We start from the raw sequence: 22,959 nt of genomic DNA, 5'->3' as shown, positions 1-22,959 counted from the left end.
GAACCATCTATATATAGTATATAGATCGGAGAAGAACTTACCAGCAACGTGTAGGTCATTGAACTGGCAATTGGCTCCTCCAATGAAGACTAAGTGGAATTGAAGCAGCCCGGGTAAGGTCGATCAATTTAGTCGAAACGTGTTTCTGACATGGAAAGGGTCATTTCTTAGTCTCTCAGAGCATTCTGTGGGTGCGACCTGGCAATCACCCGCGACTCTTTTCACGTTGATGCTGTGTCCCTAATCGGGTAACAGTAACTAGCAGTGAAAAGAAAGAGCGGGAGGTAGTCGTAATCCGAGCCGAGATATACCTCGAACTGCTGAAATCCCAGACGGTGGATGTTTGGAGGTTGTCTGCATACCAGGGAAGGAACGGATCACGGGACGGTCCCCGTGGATGCGAGTTTCATCAGTCCTGCAGACTTCCGTCTCGCTGAATCCTCGTGCCATCCACATGAGACTTTTGCTTCTCCTGATAAAGAACATTGCGTGGCCTTGACCCCGTGAGTTATGGCGAATACTCGGTATCCTGACTCGGGAGTTAACAATCTGCCACAGACCTACAAGATACGCACACAAGAATCGGCCTCGCCACCCCTAATTACACTTTGCTACTGGGTAGCAAGGTCCACTGTGGCTGCAGCAAGTGGCGGGATGTACATTGCATAGAGAGACTACCTGCTGCCTGCAGTTCTCAATCTCCATCTGCTGATAAGGCGAGATTTCGAAGAGAACACCAACGGAAGGATTCGTGCAGCGCCGCATATCCGCAGCAAAATCAACGCATCATAGCGGAACATAACCCCAAATTTTGGTATATCGGAATCTGAATAAGCTTCTAGCCCGTGGTCCCGAACCCACCCGAGGCAATATTCTTACTAGCTGTCACCAATCGATTAGCCTCCCACAGGGAGATCGCCGTTAAGAGTGGGTAGAATCCCCAAGGACAACTGTCCAGACTTCGATGCTGTCGGGCTAGAACTGAGCCTGGGGCTGCGGAAATCTGATAAACTCTAACCGCTTGACCTCGGTCGGACAATAAGCTTTCTAGCAACCTCTATTTTGGTGCAGCTCCATTTGCATATTCGGTCTATATGTTAACTAGGATGTGGACCTGAAGATCCGTATCACGCCTTTGACTTGCCACAACGAGCGATCATATATGCGACGGTTAGTGGACATCCTGGACTTGGGAGGAATGCCGAAGCGTTGACTGGGACGACCGGGTCCAATGCCCCAGCCGATGGGCCAACCGGGAGATCTCCCGCCTTCCGTCCAATAGTACTGTACTATTATGAGTATCGTCTGCTGAGGTGTCTTCACCAAGCATTTCTGGATCTGAGCTAGGACTACCAATCCGGATGATTGATCTACATATTTGGCCAAAACATGCCATGGCTGATGCCTTCAGGTATGAGCTCAGTCCTCTGACAAGCCTGTTTCAGGGCCGCGCGGAACTAGTTGCAGGCTTGACATCGTTATTGCTATCACCACACGCACGGAGCTGCAGAAGAGTAGCTACTTGGTCTCTTCGATGTAACCCGTCCCAATTGTGTAGACCCAGCCTTTGAGACTATTCCGGCCATATTTTAGTTGACCACCTAATTAACGACCAATGCTTGGAGGCATCCGAGAATGGATACTGGATTTGGTCTCGAACTGTGGCTGCATATATTCGACAATAGATGGGATTAATTTCAGTTTTATTTCAGCTATTTTGGGACCAAAGCCACGCGATCATACTCTAAAGGTTTCCCCGGGAGCAGTTACCCTATGGGATCTGATTACTGATCCTGATCCCCTGAAGTGATATGTCGATCTGCGAATGACAAATGGAGAATTGGGTCAGGGACCTCTGCGCCATGGTGGATCATGTGGGGAATATTGAAGCGCTACCCAGAGAATAGTTTCGATGGGATAAGGCTAATTCTCCATCCCAATGGGGCAAACGTTGATAAGGAGCAGAGGCGAGTTGATCACGCAAGGAATCCATTACAGTCGTCGGTGCTACTACCCCTGCCTATGTTAGATGATCCGTCTTACGCCTATTGTATCCACTACAATCCGCCTTGGGCGAATTTTGCGACAGGTAATCCCAAAATCAGAGAAAGGGAGCCACGAGGGACCCACGGAACGGACAGCAAGGGCCGGAATGCCAGACTCATCTACTGTGTGGACGCGCGTTGTCTGCAATGATCTACTCAAATTACCTGGTTTGTCTGTCTTCCCAGCGTGGCTGTCAAGCTACTTATTGCCTTGGTTGTCTGTTGGAAACCATGTCGAAAATCATCTGGTGCCATTGTCCCTGATCTTCCAGCTCCTCTTACTATCTCCGTGTAACCACCCCCATCATTAACATGCCTACGGCGCCACCCGGGGATGTTGACTACTCCGCCGCTCTGAGCCAGGAAACTAGCCTGGAGAGTGCTGACACGATCTTTGTGGAGAAGGACATTGTGCACGTTGAAGAAGGAGAAATCAGATCACAAGATGGTGCATTGGAATCGGACGACCCCCAAGACAAGGACGACCTCGTTGTGGACTGGGACGGGCCAAACGACCCCCAGAACCCCATGAACTGGACAACCTTGCGGAAATGGGTCATTATAGGGCTGATATCTTTGAGCAGCTTCAATGTGTAAGTCCAACACGTCTTCGCTAAGACTATGCATCCGTACGAGCATCTGGATTGACTGTTATAGATCCATGGTATCCACGGTCTTCGCTCCCGGCGTTCCGCAAGTTCTGAAAGAGTTCAATGTTCACAACCCATCCATTTCATCTCTTATGATATCGATCTATGTGATGGGTTCTGCACTTGGCCCTCTGGTGCTGACACCTCTCACTGAGATAAGTGGAAGGCTTCCCATTACACACCTGGCCAATGTACTATTTGCACTGGCTGCAGTTGTTTGCGCTGCCAGTGTGAACATATCAATGCTTATAATGGCACGCTTCGTTATGGGAATAGCCAGTTCCGTGCCTGTGACGGTCGGCGGAGGCTTCGTTGCGGATATGATTCCCATGGAGAAGAGAGGGACGGCAATGACGATCTGGACAGTTGGTCCACTCATGGTGAGTTAAATCAACCCATTCAGCGGATATATAATGCGGATCTAACAGTACGTTAGGGCATGGTCACAGGACCTATTTATGGTGGTTACATTGTCCAAAACATTGGATGGCGTTGGACAATCTGGGTAGAGGCGATTCTTGTAAGTTAGCTCGATTCCGTGGTGTTGGACGAATATCTAATTTGATTAGGGCGGTATCATCGTGATTGCTTCCCTGATATTCTTGCGGGAGACATACGCACCCACGCTGCTCCAGCGAAAGGCGAAGCGACTCCAAAAAGAGACTGGACGGCCGTTTCGAACTCAGTACGACCTGGATAAGACGATTGGCCAGATCATCTGGATCTCAATCAGCCGCCCGATCAAATTTCTGTTTTTATCACCCATCGTTATGATCGTTTCATTGTACAGCTCCATCACATACAGCTATATGTACACACTGTTCACGACGTTTACGAGCGTCTTCGAGAATGTGTACGGCTTTACTCCCGGAGAAGCAGGTCTCGGCTATCTGGGACTGGGTCTTGGGTTCTGTTCTGGACAGGTCGTTGTGGGATACTATTCCGATCGATACCTCAAGAAGCAGGAAAAGATCCATGGCAAGATGAAGCCCGAAGATCGTCTACCACCGTTGGTGGTGGGATGCATTCTCGTGCCGATCGGTCTCTTTTGGTACGGCTGGGCCGCAGAATACCGGTTGCACTGGATCGTTCCCATTGCTGGTACCTTTTTCGTGGGCGCAGGCATCTTCTTTGTTCATCTGGTCACACAGGTGTATCTGATTGACTCATATACTCTATATGCTGCCAGCGCAGTATCAGCGGAGCTGGCTCTGCGATGCCTCTTTGGGGCTACGATCCCGTTGGCAGGCACTCCTTTGTACGATGCCCTCGGACTAGGATGGGGGAACAGTCTGCTCGCGTTTATTGCACTTTTGTTTGTCCCGGCTTCACTTTTCTTACTCAAGTATGGTGAGAGAATCCGGACGAATCCGAAGTTTCAGCCGCGGATGACATGATTTTTGTTTATTTGCCACTACTGCGAGCATAGCGATGGCGTTTGGTTAGCGTTGGAGTCTTACGAATATTGATGTTTATGTTTCAACCTGCACAGACATACTCAACACCGAAGTGATAATGTGCAGCACGGAGGACATGGGTTATTCAATACTATCATGTTACATATCGCTGTCTTTGTTTCGCCAATACAAGGTACAACGTATATACTGCAAACACCTACATGAATCACACCTCGGAGAAGAATCAATACTTTCAGAGAAACCCCACATTCGTGTTCCAATAACGGCGATGGTGAAAATGGAGAAGCACCATCTCAAGCATCCACCATCAAAGTCAAAAATCGTCGACCATGCGTCGACCATGACAACGAGCTTCATAAATACAAATAAAGCCCGAACATATATCAATCGGCCTGCTGGCCCAATGGTAAGGCGCTTGACTACGGATCAAGAGATTGCAGGTTCGAATCCTGCGTAGGTCAATTTTTTGCCCTTTTTTGCCCCCCTTCCTTTGCTTTCCTCTTCCTCACACAAAAATGCGCCCCAATTCTCGACTACCTTTTTTAACAAGCACATCGACAAGCACGACATTAAACAACAATCGGAATTATCCGAACAGACCCCATGACTCAAGTAGAATTAGTTGACTGAGTCGGACTTTGAAAATTGTTGGTTTCGTTTTCATCCCTACCGTGTAACCCTACCTACTACCTACCTTTCTTACCCTAGGTACTCATCCCTGAGACCTGGATCGATCCCCCAAGACATGAGAGAAACAATACCCTGTCTGCCACTTATATACTACCAAGTAAAGTTGTTCCGTACCCAACTCTATGAATGAGCCAAACACAAACAAGCCTTTCTTCAAAGGAAGGGGTAAAGTAGAAAGACAGTATTACGTTCAATCCCCCCCCCATGCCGGCAGCCCATACAGTTACTAGATAGTAGATAGACTGTCAGACCAGGAATGCAGGACACCGCGTCGCTCGCTCGCTTGCTCGCTCGCCCACCAAATCAAGGGGTGCGTGCGAGGGAAGGAAGGATGGGATACTGACGCGTAGCATGCCAGATTATCTACCTACTACAGAGGATATAATAGCGGGTATTATTCCCGTTTCCTATCGAGTAATTCTTTCCTTCTTTCTTTCGTTCATTCATCCATCCCCTTTGAATATTGTCCCCATTACAGGAATCAAAAACCACAAAGACAATGAAGTTCCTCGCCCTCGCTGTGCCCGCTACCCTTGTCATGGGTGTGGTGGCGATGCCGACTCCTGTACGTTCTATCTCAAAATCACTTCACACACCATGACCTGCTAGCGGTCAAGACAAAAGAAAAAGGCAAAAAAGCTAACAAATTCACCAACCCACCAGTCCACAAGCAAAGCGGCGCGTCTTTCAGGCGAGAACCTCCTCGACGGACTAGCCAAGGATGGTGGACTCTCTGGGTTCTTGTCTGGCGTGCACCTCCCCTTCTTGAATCCTAGTCCGAAGAAGGATAGTGAGGATCCCAGTGATGAGGATCCTGATGATGTTCCGGCTGGTGATGATAAGGGACCTGGTGCTGATGATGGTAATAACGGGGATGGTCCTGCTGATCCGATGTACGGGTCTGAGGATTCGGCGGGTGTAGGGGCTGGAATGCAGGATGGGGCTGAGAAGTAGTTGGATTGGGGGAGTATGAGATGATGAATGATTGATGCATTTACAAAGTTCATGTTTTCTGGTTGGTTCAGGTTCTGTTTTGTGCTAATGGTAGCTAACTATAACAATATCGTATCACACGCGTAATCGGTTCGAAAATAAAGATCCAGGCCAGTCATTATCGGTTGGTTTCATGAGTCGTAGTCGTAACGAGCGTCGCCAATCGTCAAGTATCGTCATATAGGTGTTCAACGAAGGGTATCAGGTTTGTGTCACACATGTCGTAAAAAAAAAGTAGAAGTGAGAAAAGCGCATTAATCCTCCATGTCCAAGTCGTCCACTTCCACGCGCGTCCCCAGTGCCTGTTTCCCTTCCTTGATCATTGCTTGTAGCTGCCGATTCAACCGGGCAAGGCTGGCATCCTCCTCACGCTCCATGCGACGCTTTTGCGCCATGTAGCGTTGCGTCTCCACAGACACAGGGCTCTCCCGCGGCTTAGCTGGTGTTGAGAATTGGGATTTCGTCGGCATCGACGGCGCATGCGAAATCAGCGTGCGCTTGCCCTGCGACCGCCGACGAGAGTGAGTATGTGCTGGGGTCCGACGATGGACTCGTCTGCGCTGAGAAGGACTGGCTTCGTCCATAAATTCCTCTCGCGCGGACACGATCACCCAACTGTGCTTGAGATCATCTTCTGGATACTGTCCCGGAAAAGGGCTAGAGGAACCCTGTTGCCGCTGAGAAGTGGGCATGCTCTCCTTCTCGATCGATGGGGATGCCAGCTGGGGCTGTGCATCCTCCGCCGTCATAGTATAGCCTTGCCCACCGCCTGCATAAAACCCTCGGAAAGCTCCGCTCCAACAAAAGTCCCAAACCTTGCCTACCACGCCTAGCACAGCTCGACTCCAGCGGACGGGAGCAGGCTGTGGGTAAGCAATAGGAGCATTGACGGCAGGAGCCGCGGTCGCGGTCGTGGTCATAGTCGTGGTCGAGATCATCATTTTCTCATCGTGACCGGTGGGAGAGGCTGCGATCAAAGATGGATCCCAGCGGCTGCGTTTACGGCGAATGTCCACGGTTTCGCTGAGAGATTCAACACTGTCATCGAGAGCGAGAGATCGAGCAGGCTTGCGATAACGGTTGGGGCGATAGACTTGATCGACGGAGGTATCCTCCACACCAAGGAGGAGATCGTCGGGGGAGATCACAGAGGCAACATGACTAGAGGGAGTGTCGACATCCAGCCAAGGACGACGATCAACTTCCAGACGGGATCTCTTGCGGTTGGGGATAGAGATCGATCGATACAAAGCCGATGAGGCTGAGGGGGTGGGCGGGACTTGGAAAAGCTGTGATGGAGCGCCGGCCAGATCGAGTTGCGGAGGAATGGGGGACTCGAGGAAGAATGGACTGGCTGGCATCCTTCTTCAAGGTGTGGAGACGAGCAGTGGCTGGGAAGGACAGGAGATGCAGGGGGGTTGCATATGATGGAAGCAAAAGAACGTGGGCGATGGAGATAGTTGTAGAGGTGAGAAAGTAGAGGAGGAGGAAAAAGAGAAGAAGAAGAAAAGAAGAGGAGAAAAAACACGGGATTGTCCCCAACAAGAAGAGCCACCGCCAGCCTCCCTCTTTCTTTCTTTTTCCCTTTTCTCATTCCCCGTTACTTCTTTTTTCTTTTCACCGCAACAATATTCATTACTATTGTTCCTAATTATTTAGTTCATATGAAACCTAACTACAGTTGAGCCTTCCACTCGCGATGGGCCTCTCGCAATGCATCCTCGCCATCCACCAGCACACACCAACCCTCGCCGCCCACACCACCATCTCCCACTACCGCAGCTGCGAAATGACCATCTAGAAAGTCCAACACACTCTTATCATACGTGCCTGGCTGGAGCCAGACAGCGGGGATCCCCACACTGTGAGCCTCTTTGAGGAGGGCAAGAGTGACTGGGGGAGGGGTCACAATAGACAGGGAAGTCTGGTCGGGGTTGGGCAAGTCGCGGGGTGATGGGACCGTCTTGTAGGTCTGCGACGGCAGCTCGATCTCCGGGGCGCGAGGGTTGAGGGGAGTAACGGGCAAAGAGTGTTGATGATACCAGGCAAAGACTGCTGGTCAGCCGGCGCAACGGCCTGCAAAGTGATGGCAAAAGGACCTACTCTTGTAGCCAAACTTGCTGCGATCGTTGCTGGCCCCTGCCACGGCAAACTGCGGCGACAGGAAGAAGCGGCGCGCGGCATCCATTGTAGCGGACATCTTGAGATCGTATTGGTGATAGAAGATATTTACAGATAGTCTGGAAAGAGTAGTAGGATAGGATGGTTCGTCAGGCGGACGGATAGTAGAGGAGAATGACGATGATGTGGGGGGAAGTGAAAGATAGAGATAAAGATGGGGAAGAGACGCGGAGAAGCCGAGCCTCGATGGCGCCAACTTCTCCTTCGCCTTCCTCCTTCCTCCCAACTTCTCCCTCATTAACCCTCCACCAATTCCTTTCGCATTCTCTCTTCTTTCGTATATTATTTTCTAGATTAAATACAATTCTCTAGTCGTCTGCTTTCCGCTGCTTGCATGCCCCCCTACGTCCCCCGAAAGCGTCTCTCTTCCGAGGATCCGCCCGCCGCAAAACGTCGTCATGCGACGCCTCCCATCGCCGCTGTCATCGAAGACACCGACACCGAATCGTCCCTGAGTGACGTCCCCGAAGAGACAGAAACGCCCCAGGTACCAGATGGATCGGATGAGGAAAGCAGCGACTCCGACGAGGTCGACTGGGAAGACGCCATCGAGTCCAATGCCAACGCCACCCCAGTTACGCCCTCCATCCTCAACCCCGACCAGCACCAGGACCTGGAGTTGACATTAGACAAGAACGAGATCCACCTGACTGACCTACTCGAAGGCAAAAAGGGTCCGTCAAAGATCGAACGCCAAATCCGCATCCAGACCCATTGTCTACATGTACAGTTTCTGCTCCACCACAACGCCATCCGCAATGTCTGGGCCAACGACTCCCAGCTCCACGAGATCCTGCGCCGCAAGCTGCCCCAACCAATACACAAGGAGGTCAAGAAATGGCGCATTGCATCCGGTCTCGAGGCTCCAGAGCCGCCCCCGGAGAAGAAGTCGAAGAAAGGAAAAGGGAAGCAGCGTCGCCAGTCAGAACGGGATTGGGCTGAAGGCTCGTCGCGACTTGAACCCGGCCAACCTGACATGAGCAGCGGTGACCCTATAATCATCCTTCTCAAAGTCCTCGCCGCCTACTGGAAGAGCAAGTTCAAGATCACCGCCCCTGGCCTACGAAAACACGGCTACCGCCCCATGGCTCAATTGGAGGCTCAGATCAAATCATTCCACAAGGACGACCACGACCCCGAAAAGCACGGCGAGAGGATAGCCAACATTGAAGAGTTCCGCCACGCTGCACAGAACATGCAGGGCTCTCGAGACGTAGGCGCCCAGCTGTTCACGGCTCTGCTGCGTGCGCTCGATATCGAAGCCCGACTGGTCGCCAGTCTGCAGCCCCTTGGCTTCGGCTGGACCAAGAGCGAGACCTATACTACCAAGCCAAGCGCAGACACCGAGCCATCGACGGAGAACGCAGAGACAGAAGACGCCATTGACATGGAGTCCGATAGCAGTGACGACGACACAAAGCCCGCCCGCAGCAAATACTTCAACAAATACGATGAGGACCTACCCTTTCCCATCTACTGGACCGAAGTCGCCTCGCCCATCACCCACCAAATCATCCCCGTCGACCCGCTAATTCTCCGCAACCCTGTCGCCACGACCCCGGAGCTCCAGGCAGCCTTCGAACCTCGCGGCGGCAAAGCCGAAAAGGCGAAGCAAGTCATCTGCTACGTTGTGGCCTACTCGTCCGACAAAACCGCCAAAGACGTGACAACACGCTATCTCCGCCGCCGCACCTGGCCCGGCAAAACCAAAGGCTACCGAATCCCCGTCGAGAAGATCCCCATACCAGGCCGCAAAGGCAAATTCTACGAAATCGACTGGTTCCGCGTAATCCTCCGCGTCTACCAACGCCCTACACCCCTTCGCACCGCCGTCGACGACCTCGAAGACACCAAGGACCTCCTCCCGAACCAACCCGAACGCAAACCCGGCAAAGAAGGCGACACGCTTCAAAGCTTGCGCACATCCACCGAATTCGTCCTCGAACGCTTCCTCCGGCGCGAAGAAGCCCTCAAACCCGGCGCACGCCACGTCCGCACCTTCAAAACAGGTAAAGGCGCCAAAGCCAAAGAAGAGAAAGTCTTCCGGCGCAAAGACGTCCTGAAATGCCTCTCCGCTGAGAGCTGGCACAAAGAAGGCCGGCGACCCAAGGCGGGCGAGATGCCCCTGAAACGCGTGCCCATCCGCGCCGTAACTCTCCTCCGCAAACGCGAAGTCGACGAATTCGAGCGCCAGAATGGCGAAAAGCCCAAACAGGGCCTCTACGCTATCCACCAAACGGAATATATCATCCCCGATCCAATCTGCGATGGCGTCATTCCCAAGAATGAATACGGAAACATCGACTGCTTCGTCCCTAGCATGGTGCCCCGTGGCGCGGTCCATATCCCCTGGCCCGGAACCGTGCGCGTATGCAAGAAACTCGGCGTCGATTACGCAGAAGCAGTCACGGGGTTCGAGTTCGGGTCGAAGATGGCTGTCCCTGTTATCCAGGGCGTGGTTGTCGCAGAGGAAAACGAGGACCTCGTTAAAGACGCTTGGTTAGCGGATGACGCGGAGAAACGTAAACGGGAGCAGCGCAAAGCCGAGGCGCGAATTTTGCAAACCTGGCGGAAGTTTCTCTTCGGATTACGGATCAAGCAGCGCGTGCAGGAGGAGTATGGTGGGAATGCAGACGAGGGGGTGGATCATGAGCGGGATGCTCATAATCCGTTTACGAATCGTCGTGGTCGGTTTCCTGATCAGGATGCTTCTGCGTCTGCGTCTGCTTCTGCTCCTGCTCATCCGGCTCCGGATGAGCACGACGACGAAGTCCATGGTGGCGGGTTCTTACTGCCTGGTGAGGATGAGGACGTAGATCGAGGTGGTGGCTTCCTTCTTCCTGGTCAGGAGGGAGATGATCATGATGATGGGGGATTGATTGTTGATCATCACGAACAACAGCACCAACATGTACCGACTGAGCCTGTCACACCGGAGGCTGTTGATGCGGAGATTGCCGATAGTGATGATGATGAAGAAGGTGACGATGACGATGGCAAGGTGGAGAATCCGATCTCGTTGAGCTCTGACTCGGAAGACCTCTCGTCCCCGGTAGAGATACCGGATTCCGAAGGATCAGATGCAGAGTCCGAGTCGGAATATGAGCCGGTGGCGCCACCGCCGCCGCCGCCAACGACGCGGAGGAGTACGAGAAGGAGTGGTCGTCGATAGATAGTGATTTTCTTTTGTTAAATTTTGTATGTGTGTATGACGGTCTGTATGTTATCATGTCTGGCGTTGGTGGTATGTAATTGGCACAGGGACGGAGGTACTGGATGATAATAATGACAATGATAGGGATGGCAAAAAAGCATGATAATAGTGTACTCATACTTCACTAAAATAATAATCAATTGCTGTATCGTGTACTGCTTTCCAGGATCTATAGACATTAATCGTATGTAGTAGGTATAGGCATATAAGGGAGGTAAGTAAAATCGTCTCCCAACATCACACATAAGAATTAGATAAAGACAAAACGAAACATGAACCGACGTAACAATCATAATATCCTCCGTCTCGACACCAACGGAGTATCCTGCACATACTCCTCGTCTCCCCCATCCAGGTCGATTTCCTCGTCCGGACTCAGGTCGAAATCCCCAATGGGGCTGATGTGTACTGCGGGAGAGGCGACCGGACTGTGCGCCACACGCGGCCGCGACTTGAATACGCTGGCGTAGTCCGCTTCCTCATCGAAGAGCTCGTCGCGTGGCGTAGAGGCCCGACTGGGGATGGTGTGTGATCTCTGGGGCGTCTCGAACTGGTTGATGGGGTAAGAAGGCCGAGGTCGGTGGGACCGAAAACTTTCTCTTGGTCTGGGTTGGGTGGGTGGTACGATGAGCGACATGGATTTGCGGGTTCGTTCGACGAGTGTGAACCTGCTAGTTCGTTCAGGAGGGGGAGAAGGGTCCTTTTCGGGGACTTCAGTGGTTGAGAATGAGGGCACGCTGGGCTGGGGCTCTGGGATGGAGGGTGTTGAAGTTCTTGTGGTGGTTGAGCGGGTAGTGTCTTCGGCCTGGGGCGATGATCTGTTGCTCCCAGCCGCTGAGCTGGAGGAGACTGTTGCAGGGTTGCGTAATTTTGAGTCGCTATGAGTATGGCGGTGACGATGCGCTGCGGGTCGGCCGTTGATCCGGGCAATGGCCTCATTCATGGAGAAAAGCAACGCCCGGTCGTCTGCTTTGGGCGAGGCGCGTTCCACCGGCTGCCGGACAGCTTTGGAGATGCTGGCGACGGTGAGTGCTTGGTGCTCTCGGAAGACAAGCGGTTGAGATTTGGTTGAGCTTGTGGATTGTACCCGCTCATGTTTGCGCATAGATGCACTGTACTGGCGCCAGCGCTGAAGCCGGGCACGCTGACGGAAGACGCGAGACTCCAGATCAATTAGCAGATCCGGGGATGAATTCGCACGGAGGCCATCCACGCTGGATTCCTTTGCTTTTGCCCATGCGATGTCGAACGGCAGTTCCAGAAAAGCGTCGTTGCTGCCTCGTGCACCACCGTCGACAAGGGTATCCGCCCAGTCCTCACCCCCCAGCCAGTTAGCCCTGAGGTCGCGAGCCAGCGCATCTATGTCGGCGCCAGTGTCGCGGAGTTGGGGAGGGTTCTCCTTAGCTCGTTCATCAAGCTGCAGCTTTTTCAGTTCTAGCAATTGGGTAAACTTCTCATGGGTGTCCCGGGCTTTGTTGCGACGCTCGCCGATTTGGTTTAGAGAGACCCGATGGGCAAGGATGAGGGGGAGCATGAGCTGGTATTCCTCGCGCGTCACCCCGGAGGCCAATGAAAGCTTCATGGCCACATTTTGTAGTGCCGGATCTGAGGAAGCGGCGAGGGTCTTCCGCAGCACCGCAGTAGAGAAGACGGCCAATAGTTCCTCGAATTTCTCTCCTTTGCAATCATCCAGCATTGACTTGCGAAGAATGGTTTCTCTGCCGAGCTCGCCCTGTTTCTTCAATTCGGAGAGCACACGGAATAAAGCAGCACGAAGATTGACGGACTGCAGGGGCTCGAGCGGAGGGAAGAAGGGCCGGAGTTTCTGCATGCCGTCAGTCGGGCATCAAAGCCACTGAGGGGATAGAACATACATCGCGGGCGGTGTCGGGGTCCCAGAGGGTAACCAGGTGATAGAGCGCCCATTCTATAGACCTTATACGCTGACGCTGGTTCTGCGACGTATCTGCGAGGGAGCGGAGAGAGATGTGAGGCCAGTCATCATGGCGATCGAGCTGGAGGAGTTGGAGGTTGCGGACGAAAACGGAGAGGGGAGGCTGAGGGGACCAGTTCGGGGGTTTGGGGCGAGGGGTTCGTGACTGCATGGTACATCTGATGCTTGGTTAGAGAGAAAAGTAGTATAACATACTAATTACTGAAACATACCTGAACAGAGGGACCAGTCGAGGAACTGCAGGGACGAGAGGGAGTAACAACAACGGAGAGCTGGAGATCAACAATGAAGAGCAGCAAGTAATGGATGGATCCGCTGGCTGGCTGAAACCAACCAATCCGCTCGACCGCTTTTTCTCTCCCCGCAGTTTCTCTTTCTCCTCCGGTTCCTTCTCCTCTTCGCCATTCTTTTCTTTTTCTTCTCCTTTGCTGTTCGTGCTCATCGTCTTTAATTTCCCTTTCTCTACCTTGACTCCTCTCTTCCACTCTCCCCTCCAAAACCTCTCTTAACAACATGGGCTCCGAAAACCCCTCCAAACCCCTCTGGACCACCCAGTCCGGTGAGCAGAATCTAACCCCTCCTCCACCATTCCCATGCACTAGCTAACATTTAGCTCCTTCACCAGTCCTGGCAAGCCTCCCTCACCCCCCCGAGGAGAACTCCGCCTCTCCGATTCCCTTTTTCCACCTCCTCGAACGTCTCAAGACCACCAAGCGTGAAGGATGGCGCCGCTTCGGCATTAACTCCGGCGAATCCATCTCCGACCACATGTACCGCATGTCGGTGATGACCATGCTCGCGCCGCCTACCCTGGCCTCCCGCCTCAACCTGCCCCACTGCATGAAGATGGCCCTGATCCACGACATGGCCGAATCCCTCGTCGGCGACATCACCCCCGTCGACCGGGTCGACAAGACCGAGAAGGCGCGTCGCGAGGCCGCCGTCATGGACTACATTGCCAACAACCTCTTGGGCGGTGTTCCCGGTGGCATGTTGACCGGACAGGAGATCCTGAAGGTGTTCAACGAGTACGAGGCCAACGAGACTCTGGAGGCACAGTTCGTCCACGACGTCGACAAGATGGAGCTGCTGTTGCAGATGGTGGAGTACGAGCGCGCCAACAACATCGACCTCACGGAGTTCTGCCATGTCGCGAACAAGGTGCAGTTGCCGGAGACGAAGGAATGGGCGGCCACGGTGCTGCAGGAGCGCGAGAAATTCTGGAAGAGCAAGGCGACGGCATAAGCATGAGCATGATCAGACGTGGCACATAGTACGATAAAGAGTACGGCGTTAAAGTGATGATTACGACCGTGGATGGTACGAGAATGGGGGGTTTTCGGGTCTTGTTCGTTTATTTCTTTTTCCATGATACGGATGCTGTGCATATTACATTACACTCCGTGCGAGGCGTTGGGGGAGTGTTTACTTTAGATAATAGCTCCAATAGACCTACACATACACACATACCCTCTATACAAGTACAACACAGCATACACATATAATATACACACACGCTCTAATCTAAATCCTCCTTCTCCATCTCCCCCGCCAACCTCCACGCCTCCCCCTCCATCTCCTCCGCCGACCTAGCCACCCTCTCCTCATTATCCACCCTCGGAAACCTCCTCCTCCCCTTACCACCCTCCTCACCATCCTTAGCAAAAACATCCCTCAAATCGCCCTCCTCCCCATCCAACATCTCATAAACCGCATCCATCCCACCCCTACTATCCAAATCCCCCCTCTTCCTGGGTACCACATGCGCATGAACATGCGGCACGCTCTGGCCCGCATCTGCGCCATCCTGGATAGCGATATTCAGGCTCGACGCTCCATATACACGCTCGATCATGCGCGCTACGCGCCGCACGGTCAGGAATAGATCTGAGGTCTCGGTCGGGGTGAGGTCTGTCACGCGGGGAACGACCCGTCGCGGGGAGATGAGGACGTGGCCTGGGAGGATGGGTTTTAGGTTTACGAGGGCGTAGCTGTAGGGAGTTAGGTGGAAGACCTATTTTTTTTTATCTTTCGTTTAGTATTTGAGGGATGGGTGTATATGATGGGGAAGGGTGTACCTGGGTTGTGACGGTGAAGGGGCCGAAGTGGATGGGTCCGGCTTTGAGGATTTGGGTTATGGTGGTTGGGATGGACATTGTTGTTGTTGTTGGTGTTGTGGTGGTGGGGGTGGGGGTGGACATGTATGTATGTATGTATGTATGTGAGAGGTTATTTGAGGGTATATATGTATGTGTATGGTGTATAAATTGGTGGTACGTGCAATTGATTGTAAAAGAGGGATAGTTGGTTGTGTTGAAGATGAAGATGAGGTGGACTACTTCCGGTGGAGAATATCGCTATCGACATCATCGGAGTTAGGCGGAGATACCATACCATCTATCGTTTACAACCACCATCTACATCTACATCTAAACTACAGACATAGCAGTCCAATCCACTCATAAGGGTATCATTACTCGCTCGTATATTACATCAGAGCCTTCCCCACAAACATGCTCACATATTACAACCGTGATATCGACACATGCCATCATGTATCATGTCAAAAAAGAAATCAGTAGAAAGAGATCTGCTCGTCGCTACGCCTCCTGCGCTGCTTCCTGCGCTGGCGCTTCCTGTTCGCTAATTTGCTCGCTCGGTTGCTTTGTTTCTGCCTCTACCTCGGGCTTCGCCTCCGTCTCTGCGGGGGCTTCGCTTTCAGGCTTGGCCGGCTCTTCCGCCTCAGCTTCAGCTTCAGCCTCAGCCTCAGCCTTGGGCTCGGCCTCGGGCTCCGCTGTCTCTGGCTTCTCCTCTGGTTTCTCTTCCGGCTTCTCTACTGACTCCTGGGTAGCCTCGTCATCGTCGGCGTGTACCTCCGAAACAGTGACCTTAGATCCGTTGTCGTCAACGGAAGGCTCCGGCTCCGGCTCCGGCTCAGACTTTTGCTGCTCCTCGGCCGCTGGCGTTGGCTCGGCCTCCTTCGGTGCAGGGACAGGGGTGGGAACAGGAGCAGGAGCAGGGGTTGGAGCGGAAGCAGCCGCTGCGGCATTCGCAGCTGCAACCGCCGCCGTTGCCGCCGCTACAGCCTGCTGCCTCGGCTGCTCGTCGTCCTCTGCGCCCTCGTTGATGGTCGTCACGCTCGAGCTGATCGACGGGCTATTCTTGTGACGCCTCGTAGTTGCTCCCGTGCTGATGGACGCTGGCTCCATACTCTCCAGCGACAACGGCTCGTTCTCCTTGCGCAAGATTGTCATCCGACGATTGTCCGTGTGCTCCGGCGCGGCCGGCTGCTGAACATCCACGCCCTCCGCCTCCACAGGAACCGTGTAATTATCCTCCGGAATGAGACTGTACATGTCGCAGACCGTCTTGAAGAAAATATATAGCCCGTCGTGTCCCTCCACCTGCCAGAACACCTCCCGGTGTTGGAACCAGGCGTGCGCAAAGATGCGATACAGCCGTCGGAAGATGTTGGTCAAATGTCTCATGCTGGCCTGTGCGCCGCCGCCCGTCTCCGAGCCGAGAGTCAGTCGGCTGGGAAAGTATTTAGGCGACGTAAGGATATTCGTGGCCCAATCGAGGGTATGGCAGCAATAGTCGATGGCGCAGCAGGATTTGGGCGGATCGTGCACGGCACAGAGGTACTGCCACTCGGATGCCCGCATCTCGGGGCAAGTTTGGGAGGAGCAGGGAGGAGAGTCGGCGAAGAAGGCGATGATAAGATTGTTGACTTTCATAGTCAGGAAGCGACACAGCTCGTAGAGCCATAGCGACCGGTCGACGCCGTCCGGGGGTTCTGCGAGCTGCATGGCGACATCCCGATTGATGGGAACTACTGTATCAGAGCCTTCGGGCCGTGTGTAATGATTGTAGAGAGCCTTGAGGTGTTCTTGGAGTTGGAAGGGGGAATCGAGCTATCGCAGAAAGGGGTGGCTGGGTCAGCGGAGCTACTCGGAGACAGCTGTACTTTGTTTACGAGAAACCGTACCTGGGAGAGAGGAATCAGAGGCGGTCCAACAGCCATATCCCCAGCTCTAGTACCCGGACGAATCCTCCTGGTTGAGCCATCCTCCGATGTTTGTGAAGCGCCCAGCAATTGCTCCGTCTCGTGGTCAAAGGACTCGCCGACCGAGGGTGACTTGGGCCCGATCTGGACCTCCGTGAACGGGGGCGGACTAGGCAGACGTGGAGAGGTGGCCTGCGAGACTCCCGCAGTAGCCATAGCGAGAGGATTCGCAGAGTCTCAAATGAGTGAAAACAGAAAGAAAGAAGGAAATGAAGAGGAGGAATGTAAAGGAGAGACGAAAGGGAATTGGAGAAGAACAACAACAAGCTGAAATGAGGAGATAAGATGGAGCTGGCCAGACGGGGACTGGCCGCGATTGTCTGGTTTGCATTGCTGCCAAATGACTGCCGGTGCCCTAAGCCCTAGCGGTTCCTGTTGGGGTAACGTCATTCCCCGACATTCTCCATATCTTAGCATTCATCTGGCATTCTAACTATTCTAGTTTATACTCCGGTCAACTTTTTCTCCCCAGCTTGCACAAACACAGCGTTCAATATGGACGACGACGATGCCCCACCCCAGCTGGTTGACATCTCGACCGCCCCCGATGTGGCCCCGCCATCGACGTCACTAGACACGCCGCCTCAGAACCGCGTGCCCATCACGCTTGTGACTGGTATGATGTGATGCCACACATGCAGATCCATCTGCTTTGTAGACCAGCAGCAGAAAAGAAAAAAAGAAAAATATTCCGTAGATCCACATTAACTAACATGTCCCCTCGTGTCAGGCTATCTGGGAGCCGGCAAGACCACTCTCCTCAACTATATCCTCACCGAGAAGCATGGCAAGAAGATTGCCGTGATCATGAACGGTGAGTGACCACCACTCTAGGCCACAAGATTATCAAATTGCTAAGATAATGTAGAGTTCGGTGACTGTAAGACACAACCCATACACTTTTCCTCTCACTATATAAACAACAAACAAAACAACCCAATTAACACCCACCCAGCAACCGACATCGAGAAACCCCTAACCGTCAACCAAGACGGTCAAGAAGTGACCGAATGGATGGAAGTCGGCAATGGCTGCATCTGCTGCTCCGTCAAGTACACCCCCCCCCCTTTCCTCCCTGCCCAACCACCACCCACCCATCTAACCAACTACAGAGACAACGGCGTCATGGCCATCGAATCCCTAATGGAACGCCGCGGCGCCTTCGACTACATCCTACTTGAAACAACAGGACTCGCCGACCCAGGCAACATCGCCCCAGTCTTCTGGGTCGACGACAACCTGGGAAGCAGCATCTACCTCGACGGAATCGTCACACTGGTCGACGCCAAAAACATCCTGCACCTGCTCGACGAGCCCACTCCGGAAGAAACCGTCTCCAGTCACGGAACCGCCGAATCCGAATCCAACCATACGCACACGCACACCGGCCCCGTCCTCTCCATGGCACACATGCAAATCTCGCACGCCGACGTAATCATCATCAACAAAGCCGACCTCGTCACAGCAGACGAACTCGCCACAGTCCAAGACCGCGTGACGGCCATCAACAGCGCAGCTAAAATCCACATCACGGATCATAGCAAAACGCCGAAGATAGAGGGCGTGGTGTTGGATTTGCATGCGTATGATCATTTGGATTCGTTGGATTTTGCTCAGAAGGGACATAGTCATATGGATCCGGTATAGTACCCCCATTTTCCTTCATTCCCTTCTTTGGTTTCGTCTACCAAAAAGCTAGGATCGTTTACTGATGGATGGATGGGGTTACTCGCAGTCCATCTCAACCATCGCCCTCACTACACCCCCCATCACCCCGGCCCAAGTATCCCGCGTGGACACCTGGCTTCAATCCGTCCTCTGGGACTCTGTCATGCCGCTTGCGGAGGAAGTATCTGGGCCGACGGGATTCGATATCCATCGGTTAAAGGGGATTCTGGTGCTGAGTGATGGGTCGACGAAGATTATTCAGGCAGTGCGGGATGTTTTTGAGATTAGGGATTCGGAGCCGGCGGATGGGAAGAACCAGTGTAAGATTGTTTTGATTGGACGGGGGTTGGGTGGTGCTGATGGGGGGAGAGCGTGGCAGAGGAGTTTGGAGGAGTGGTTGGGCCGGTAGAGTTCTTCTACGAAGTAGTTGATTGATTTGTTGATAGGGGTATTTGTAACGATGACGATGATGATGATGAATGTATGTATGAAGAGAAGAGTAGAGTATTAAAGTAGCATACTACTTACTATTAGATACGATGTATTATTCATATGGGAAGAGAGGCCAATCAAATAGTCATCCTTTCAGATTAATACAGTTGCTGCTTCGAATAGTATTAACAAACCAGTGTACAAGATTGAAACGACGCAAAGTTCAAAAAGTCACAATATCCATCCGGTCGTAAGTCGTTAGTGGGCAGGTAGGTAGGTAGGTAGGCAGAAAGCAAAAAGACGGGAAAACGAAAAACAAAACGCCATGTCCAGAATTATCCCCACTGCTCTGATGGCAGCTGGGTTCCCGAGACTTTAATTCGCAACTGCAGTAGTGAAAACCTGCGTGAGGGCTTTTGAGGGGATGATCAGCGTTTAGTAGATCAAGCCAAGATAAAACAAAGATGAAAGAAAAAAGCAAACCCCGAAATCATCCAACTCCGTATTCGCCATGATGCCCGCTGAATACTCCTTAGAGCAACGCTTCAAAAGAACTAACTGTACAGTGAAAATAGCAGGAGTGGCACTGTTCGGTCCCCATGGCTTGCAAGTCATGGATGACTACTATGAACAAGTGGCACTACCTGCAATGGCTCAACACTCCCTTCCTGTCATATGGACGCCTAAGGCGTCTTCCGTAAAAGCTGGATTGATGGGTAAATGAGATTCGCTCAAATAGGTCGTGGGTTCTTGGAGGCCTTGGTGAGGGTATCCCAAGGTGGAACTCATACTGAGATGCGAGAATCGGTCTGCGTCTGAGTCTATCATTTTCTGGTCGGGGACATTGGCTGCAGGGTTAATCGGTAGTATCGAGTGAAGAAGTGAAGAAACGGACCGCGACGGTGCTTCCATCGGCCAATGTTGGTCGTCAATCAGCGCCTGTCCCAGGTCCGTCAGGTGAGCTGGGCATAAATCCGTTGATTGGGTATCTGCTGATGACATTGGAGATTCTTGAGACCGTCCCATTTCCGATAAATTGTTGGATGAATAGCGATTCAATGATGGCGATAGATGCCCCTTTACACCGGCAAATTCTTTCGGCAAATGATCCGCTTCACAGAGGTTTTGATCAACTGTACCGTCCATTGTTCGTCGCGGATAAGGAGGATGAGCGTTGGCGACCAAATCAGGCTCGTCCTCCATATAGCTTGGAACGGTGTTGTGTACTGCATGAGAGCCTCTCAGAGTTGTCTGAGGCAAGACTCCATTGGCCATTGGTGAATAGGTGACTGCATTTCCTCTGCGCTGGGCTGCAGATAGGGGCTCCCTTTCGAGCAGTTCGTGCTCCGCTGTCCTAGCCACCCCGACTTGCTGCTCCCTGGACATGATGTAATGTTCCCTATCTGGAGAAGAAGCAAAGTCACTGCCGTCATGCTGTAATGAGTAGGTATCATCCAGCGATAATTGAGTGTCGAAAGACGCCCCATTGGCTACAGGCTGCGTGTGGTGATACAGAAAAGCCGCTCGAGGATCGTACAGCGGCAAAGCGCCGTTCTGTAAGGCGACGCCGAGGCCTGTCTGTGCAGGACGTATCGGAGGAAACGACTGCTCGGTCATCCACATATTGCGGGGGAAGAAGCCTAGAAGTTCCTTGGCCGACAGCCGGTGTCGGGGGGTGGCACTTAAACAGATAGAGACCAACCTACGGTAGTAGTCCGGTACCCGTGCGTCCGGTGAAATCATTAGAGGACGAGGCTGTCGTTCTGGCTCATCTTCCTCCATTGCCAGAGCCCACAACGTCATGCCCAGCTGAAACAGATCCGTCTTCACTCCAATATACATCGATATTCGCTGGTTACTCTCGATTTTCGCCGCAATCTCAGGAGGTTCCCATCCTACCGGACAGCCCCGGCGATTGATATCAATGATCTTGGCATTGTCGTCGGCATCAACAACAATGTTGGAAAGAGTAAAGTCTCCTTGTACGTAGCCAGCCTCGTGAATCTCACAAAGACCGTGGACGATCTGCCTGGCCCAGCGTTCCCGCCGCTCCCAGGAAATCAAGCCACGGTTCTCGTAGAGAATGTCGACTAAAGCTCCCTTTTCTGCATAGCTAATGAGAAGACCCTTGACCACCTGCTGCAGGTCGTCGACCACGATTCCTTCTACCCGGACAACATAAGGGGTGCCCTGTAAGGCGTGAAGCGCGTTGATCTCGTACAGAAACTCATCTACTGTGTCGGGTCCAGGAATCTCCTTCTTGATATATGCCTTGCCATCTAACTGGACGTTGTAGACGAAGCCGGATAGATGCGCGTCGAAATGGAGCTGGTTCTCGGGGACCAGTCGTGCTTGTGGCAAATGCCCGATACAAGAAACAGGCGGATAGGGAATGATTTCGTTGACATCCTCCGTAACGTGCACATGCAGGCGGCCGTCGCGAGTTTCCAGCTTCAGGTTGGTGACTGTGTCGTAAAACTGAATCTCCGACAGCGACTCGCGAATCGACTCGTAAATTCGGGCACACTTGTCTCGCTGATACCGCAACTCCCTCAGGTCTTGTTCCAGGGAATCCGGGGGCGCACCGCGGTAGTCGCAGGATATGGTGACTCTCCGCCACCGAGTCGGGGTCTCAGCATATGTGACGAAAAACTTTTCCCGCTCCGAGCGATCCCGAAAATGCATGCTCAGGTTCAAAATCCATCGCTTTTCCAGTTCCATCTCGAGCGTGTCGTCCGGTAGCTCCTCGGGAGCTTCCGCCACGTCAGGACAGGGGTTCCATTCCGAGAGAAAGTCGCTGTCCTCATTCGCCTCAGGCAGTCGCTCGACCGTGGTCTCGCTCGGGTCTTCGCGCCACTGAACCTCGGGAGCGGACAGTCTGGGGTCCACGGTGGGCGGTGGGGATCTGGACCGGTGGGAGCTCACGGCGCGACGACGGTCGGCAGACACTGCACGACGGGGCTCGGGTTCTAGGGGTGATAGATTGTCTCGCCGCTCGGAATTCTGTCGTTTAAAGGTAGTGGCTCGCGGCAGACCAACTCCTACCTTTCTGGACAGGCGACGCTTGAGATTATCGTGGGCTTTGTTGTTGCTGTGGTGCGGCTTGTTGTTGGTGTTCTTGCCGTTGGGGGGTGAGTTGTTGTGGTGGTGGTGGTGGTTGTTGTTACTGTTCTGATTACCATTATGCTCATTGTGGGCGGCTGGAGAATTGGGTTTATTTGCGGTGGGGGCAGCGTCGCCAGCGGGGGAATGTGAGGAGAAATCTCGATCATCGCGGCCCAGCCACCTGCGAAGGCCCAGGCGATGCCACATGCTCTGCTTGGGACGGGGAAGGTCAACCTTCTCCGGGTCCAACAACAGACCGAGCGACCTCGTCGGGCTACAGGAACTGTCGGCAATGGAGATGGCCATACGGATCGACACGGTCGCTAAATTGTCGTACGGAGAACGACTGGAACACCCGAGGGGGATGGAATGGCGATGTCCATAAGAATTGCGACGAAATCCTTGCGGTCAGCAGTGACTGTAACCCTGTGCGAGGTCTCTCACAGGTCTGACGAAGAGGGAAAGGAAATAACAGAAATAATTATGGGTATTAGATTTAAAGCCCTGTTGAATGAGACGAGCGAAAGGGAAGAAGAAAAAGAA

At 52.9% G+C, this 22,959-nt stretch overlaps 11 protein-coding genes and 1 non-coding gene across 12 annotated transcripts; 6 read left to right on the top strand and 6 right to left on the bottom strand.

Moving 5' to 3' along the window:
- Nucleotides 1-2,357: 2,357 nt before the first annotated feature.
- Nucleotides 2,358-4,092, top strand: AKAW2_21311A (MFS transporter; the record flags this gene model as incomplete). Its single annotated transcript, XM_041686121.1, has 4 exons — nt 2,358-2,638; nt 2,703-3,075; nt 3,132-3,215; nt 3,265-4,092. 4 exons carry the CDS (start codon nt 2,358-2,360, stop codon nt 4,090-4,092), a joined length of 1,566 nt encoding a protein of 521 aa, XP_041540137.1.
- A 410-nt stretch (nt 4,093-4,502) lies between these two features.
- Nucleotides 4,503-4,574, top strand: AKAW2_t20027A. Its single transcript has one exon. It is a non-coding gene; the product is annotated as a tRNA-Arg (tRNA).
- A 728-nt stretch (nt 4,575-5,302) lies between these two features.
- AKAW2_21310A (uncharacterized protein) lies at nt 5,303-5,757 on the top strand (the record flags this gene model as incomplete). Its single annotated transcript, XM_041686120.1, has 2 exons — nt 5,303-5,368; nt 5,467-5,757. The coding sequence occupies 2 exons, from the start codon at nt 5,303-5,305 to the stop codon at nt 5,755-5,757; spliced, it is 357 nt and encodes a 118-aa protein (XP_041540136.1).
- A 293-nt stretch (nt 5,758-6,050) lies between these two features.
- On the bottom strand, nt 6,051-7,157 carry AKAW2_21309S (uncharacterized protein; the record flags this gene model as incomplete). Its single annotated transcript, XM_041686119.1, has 1 exon — nt 6,051-7,157. The coding sequence occupies one exon, from the start codon at nt 7,155-7,157 to the stop codon at nt 6,051-6,053; it is 1,107 nt and encodes a 368-aa protein (XP_041540135.1).
- A 314-nt stretch (nt 7,158-7,471) lies between these two features.
- Nucleotides 7,472-8,215, bottom strand: AKAW2_21308S (CoA-binding protein; the record flags this gene model as incomplete). The annotated part of the gene is made up of 2 exons (XM_041686118.1): nt 7,472-7,848; nt 7,900-8,215. The coding sequence occupies 2 exons, from the start codon at nt 8,213-8,215 to the stop codon at nt 7,472-7,474; spliced, it is 693 nt and encodes a 230-aa protein (XP_041540134.1).
- Nucleotides 8,216-8,311: 96 nt separating this feature from the next.
- On the top strand, nt 8,312-11,149 carry AKAW2_21307A (Rad4 family protein; the record flags this gene model as incomplete). The annotated part of the gene is made up of 1 exon (XM_041686117.1): nt 8,312-11,149. The coding sequence occupies one exon, from the start codon at nt 8,312-8,314 to the stop codon at nt 11,147-11,149; it is 2,838 nt and encodes a 945-aa protein (XP_041540133.1).
- A 331-nt stretch (nt 11,150-11,480) lies between these two features.
- On the bottom strand, nt 11,481-13,296 carry AKAW2_21306S (uncharacterized protein; the record flags this gene model as incomplete). The annotated part of the gene is made up of 2 exons (XM_041686116.1): nt 11,481-13,016; nt 13,066-13,296. 2 exons carry the CDS (start codon nt 13,294-13,296, stop codon nt 11,481-11,483), a joined length of 1,767 nt encoding a protein of 588 aa, XP_041540132.1.
- A 362-nt stretch (nt 13,297-13,658) lies between these two features.
- AKAW2_21305A (HD domain-containing protein) lies at nt 13,659-14,390 on the top strand (the record flags this gene model as incomplete). Its single annotated transcript, XM_041686115.1, has 2 exons — nt 13,659-13,704; nt 13,771-14,390. 2 exons carry the CDS (start codon nt 13,659-13,661, stop codon nt 14,388-14,390), a joined length of 666 nt encoding a protein of 221 aa, XP_041540131.1.
- A 274-nt stretch (nt 14,391-14,664) lies between these two features.
- Nucleotides 14,665-15,346, bottom strand: AKAW2_21304S (HIT family protein; the record flags this gene model as incomplete). Its single annotated transcript, XM_041686114.1, has 2 exons — nt 14,665-15,159; nt 15,224-15,346. The coding sequence occupies 2 exons, from the start codon at nt 15,344-15,346 to the stop codon at nt 14,665-14,667; spliced, it is 618 nt and encodes a 205-aa protein (XP_041540130.1).
- A 399-nt stretch (nt 15,347-15,745) lies between these two features.
- Nucleotides 15,746-17,367, bottom strand: AKAW2_21303S (Mob1 family protein; the record flags this gene model as incomplete). The annotated part of the gene is made up of 2 exons (XM_041686112.1): nt 15,746-17,059; nt 17,134-17,367. The coding sequence occupies 2 exons, from the start codon at nt 17,365-17,367 to the stop codon at nt 15,746-15,748; spliced, it is 1,548 nt and encodes a 515-aa protein (XP_041540129.1).
- A 184-nt stretch (nt 17,368-17,551) lies between these two features.
- Nucleotides 17,552-19,288, top strand: AKAW2_21302A (CobW family GTP-binding protein; the record flags this gene model as incomplete). The annotated part of the gene is made up of 6 exons (XM_041686111.1): nt 17,552-17,591; nt 17,654-17,827; nt 17,942-18,025; nt 18,080-18,263; nt 18,324-18,852; nt 18,947-19,288. The coding sequence occupies 6 exons, from the start codon at nt 17,552-17,554 to the stop codon at nt 19,286-19,288; spliced, it is 1,353 nt and encodes a 450-aa protein (XP_041540128.1).
- Nucleotides 19,289-19,965: 677 nt separating this feature from the next.
- AKAW2_21301S (protein kinase family protein) lies at nt 19,966-22,722 on the bottom strand (the record flags this gene model as incomplete). Its single annotated transcript, XM_041686110.1, has 1 exon — nt 19,966-22,722. One exon carries the CDS (start codon nt 22,720-22,722, stop codon nt 19,966-19,968), a length of 2,757 nt encoding a protein of 918 aa, XP_041540127.1.
- Nucleotides 22,723-22,959: the final 237 nt, after the last annotated feature.

This window comes from Aspergillus luchuensis, chromosome 2 (genome assembly GCF_016861625.1).
Source record: "Aspergillus luchuensis IFO 4308 DNA, chromosome 2, nearly complete sequence".
Classification (NCBI taxonomy): domain Eukaryota; kingdom Fungi; phylum Ascomycota; class Eurotiomycetes; order Eurotiales; family Aspergillaceae; genus Aspergillus; species Aspergillus luchuensis.
The sequence above is the reverse complement of the archived record's forward strand: the minus strand, read 5'-3'. Positions and strand labels throughout refer to the sequence as shown.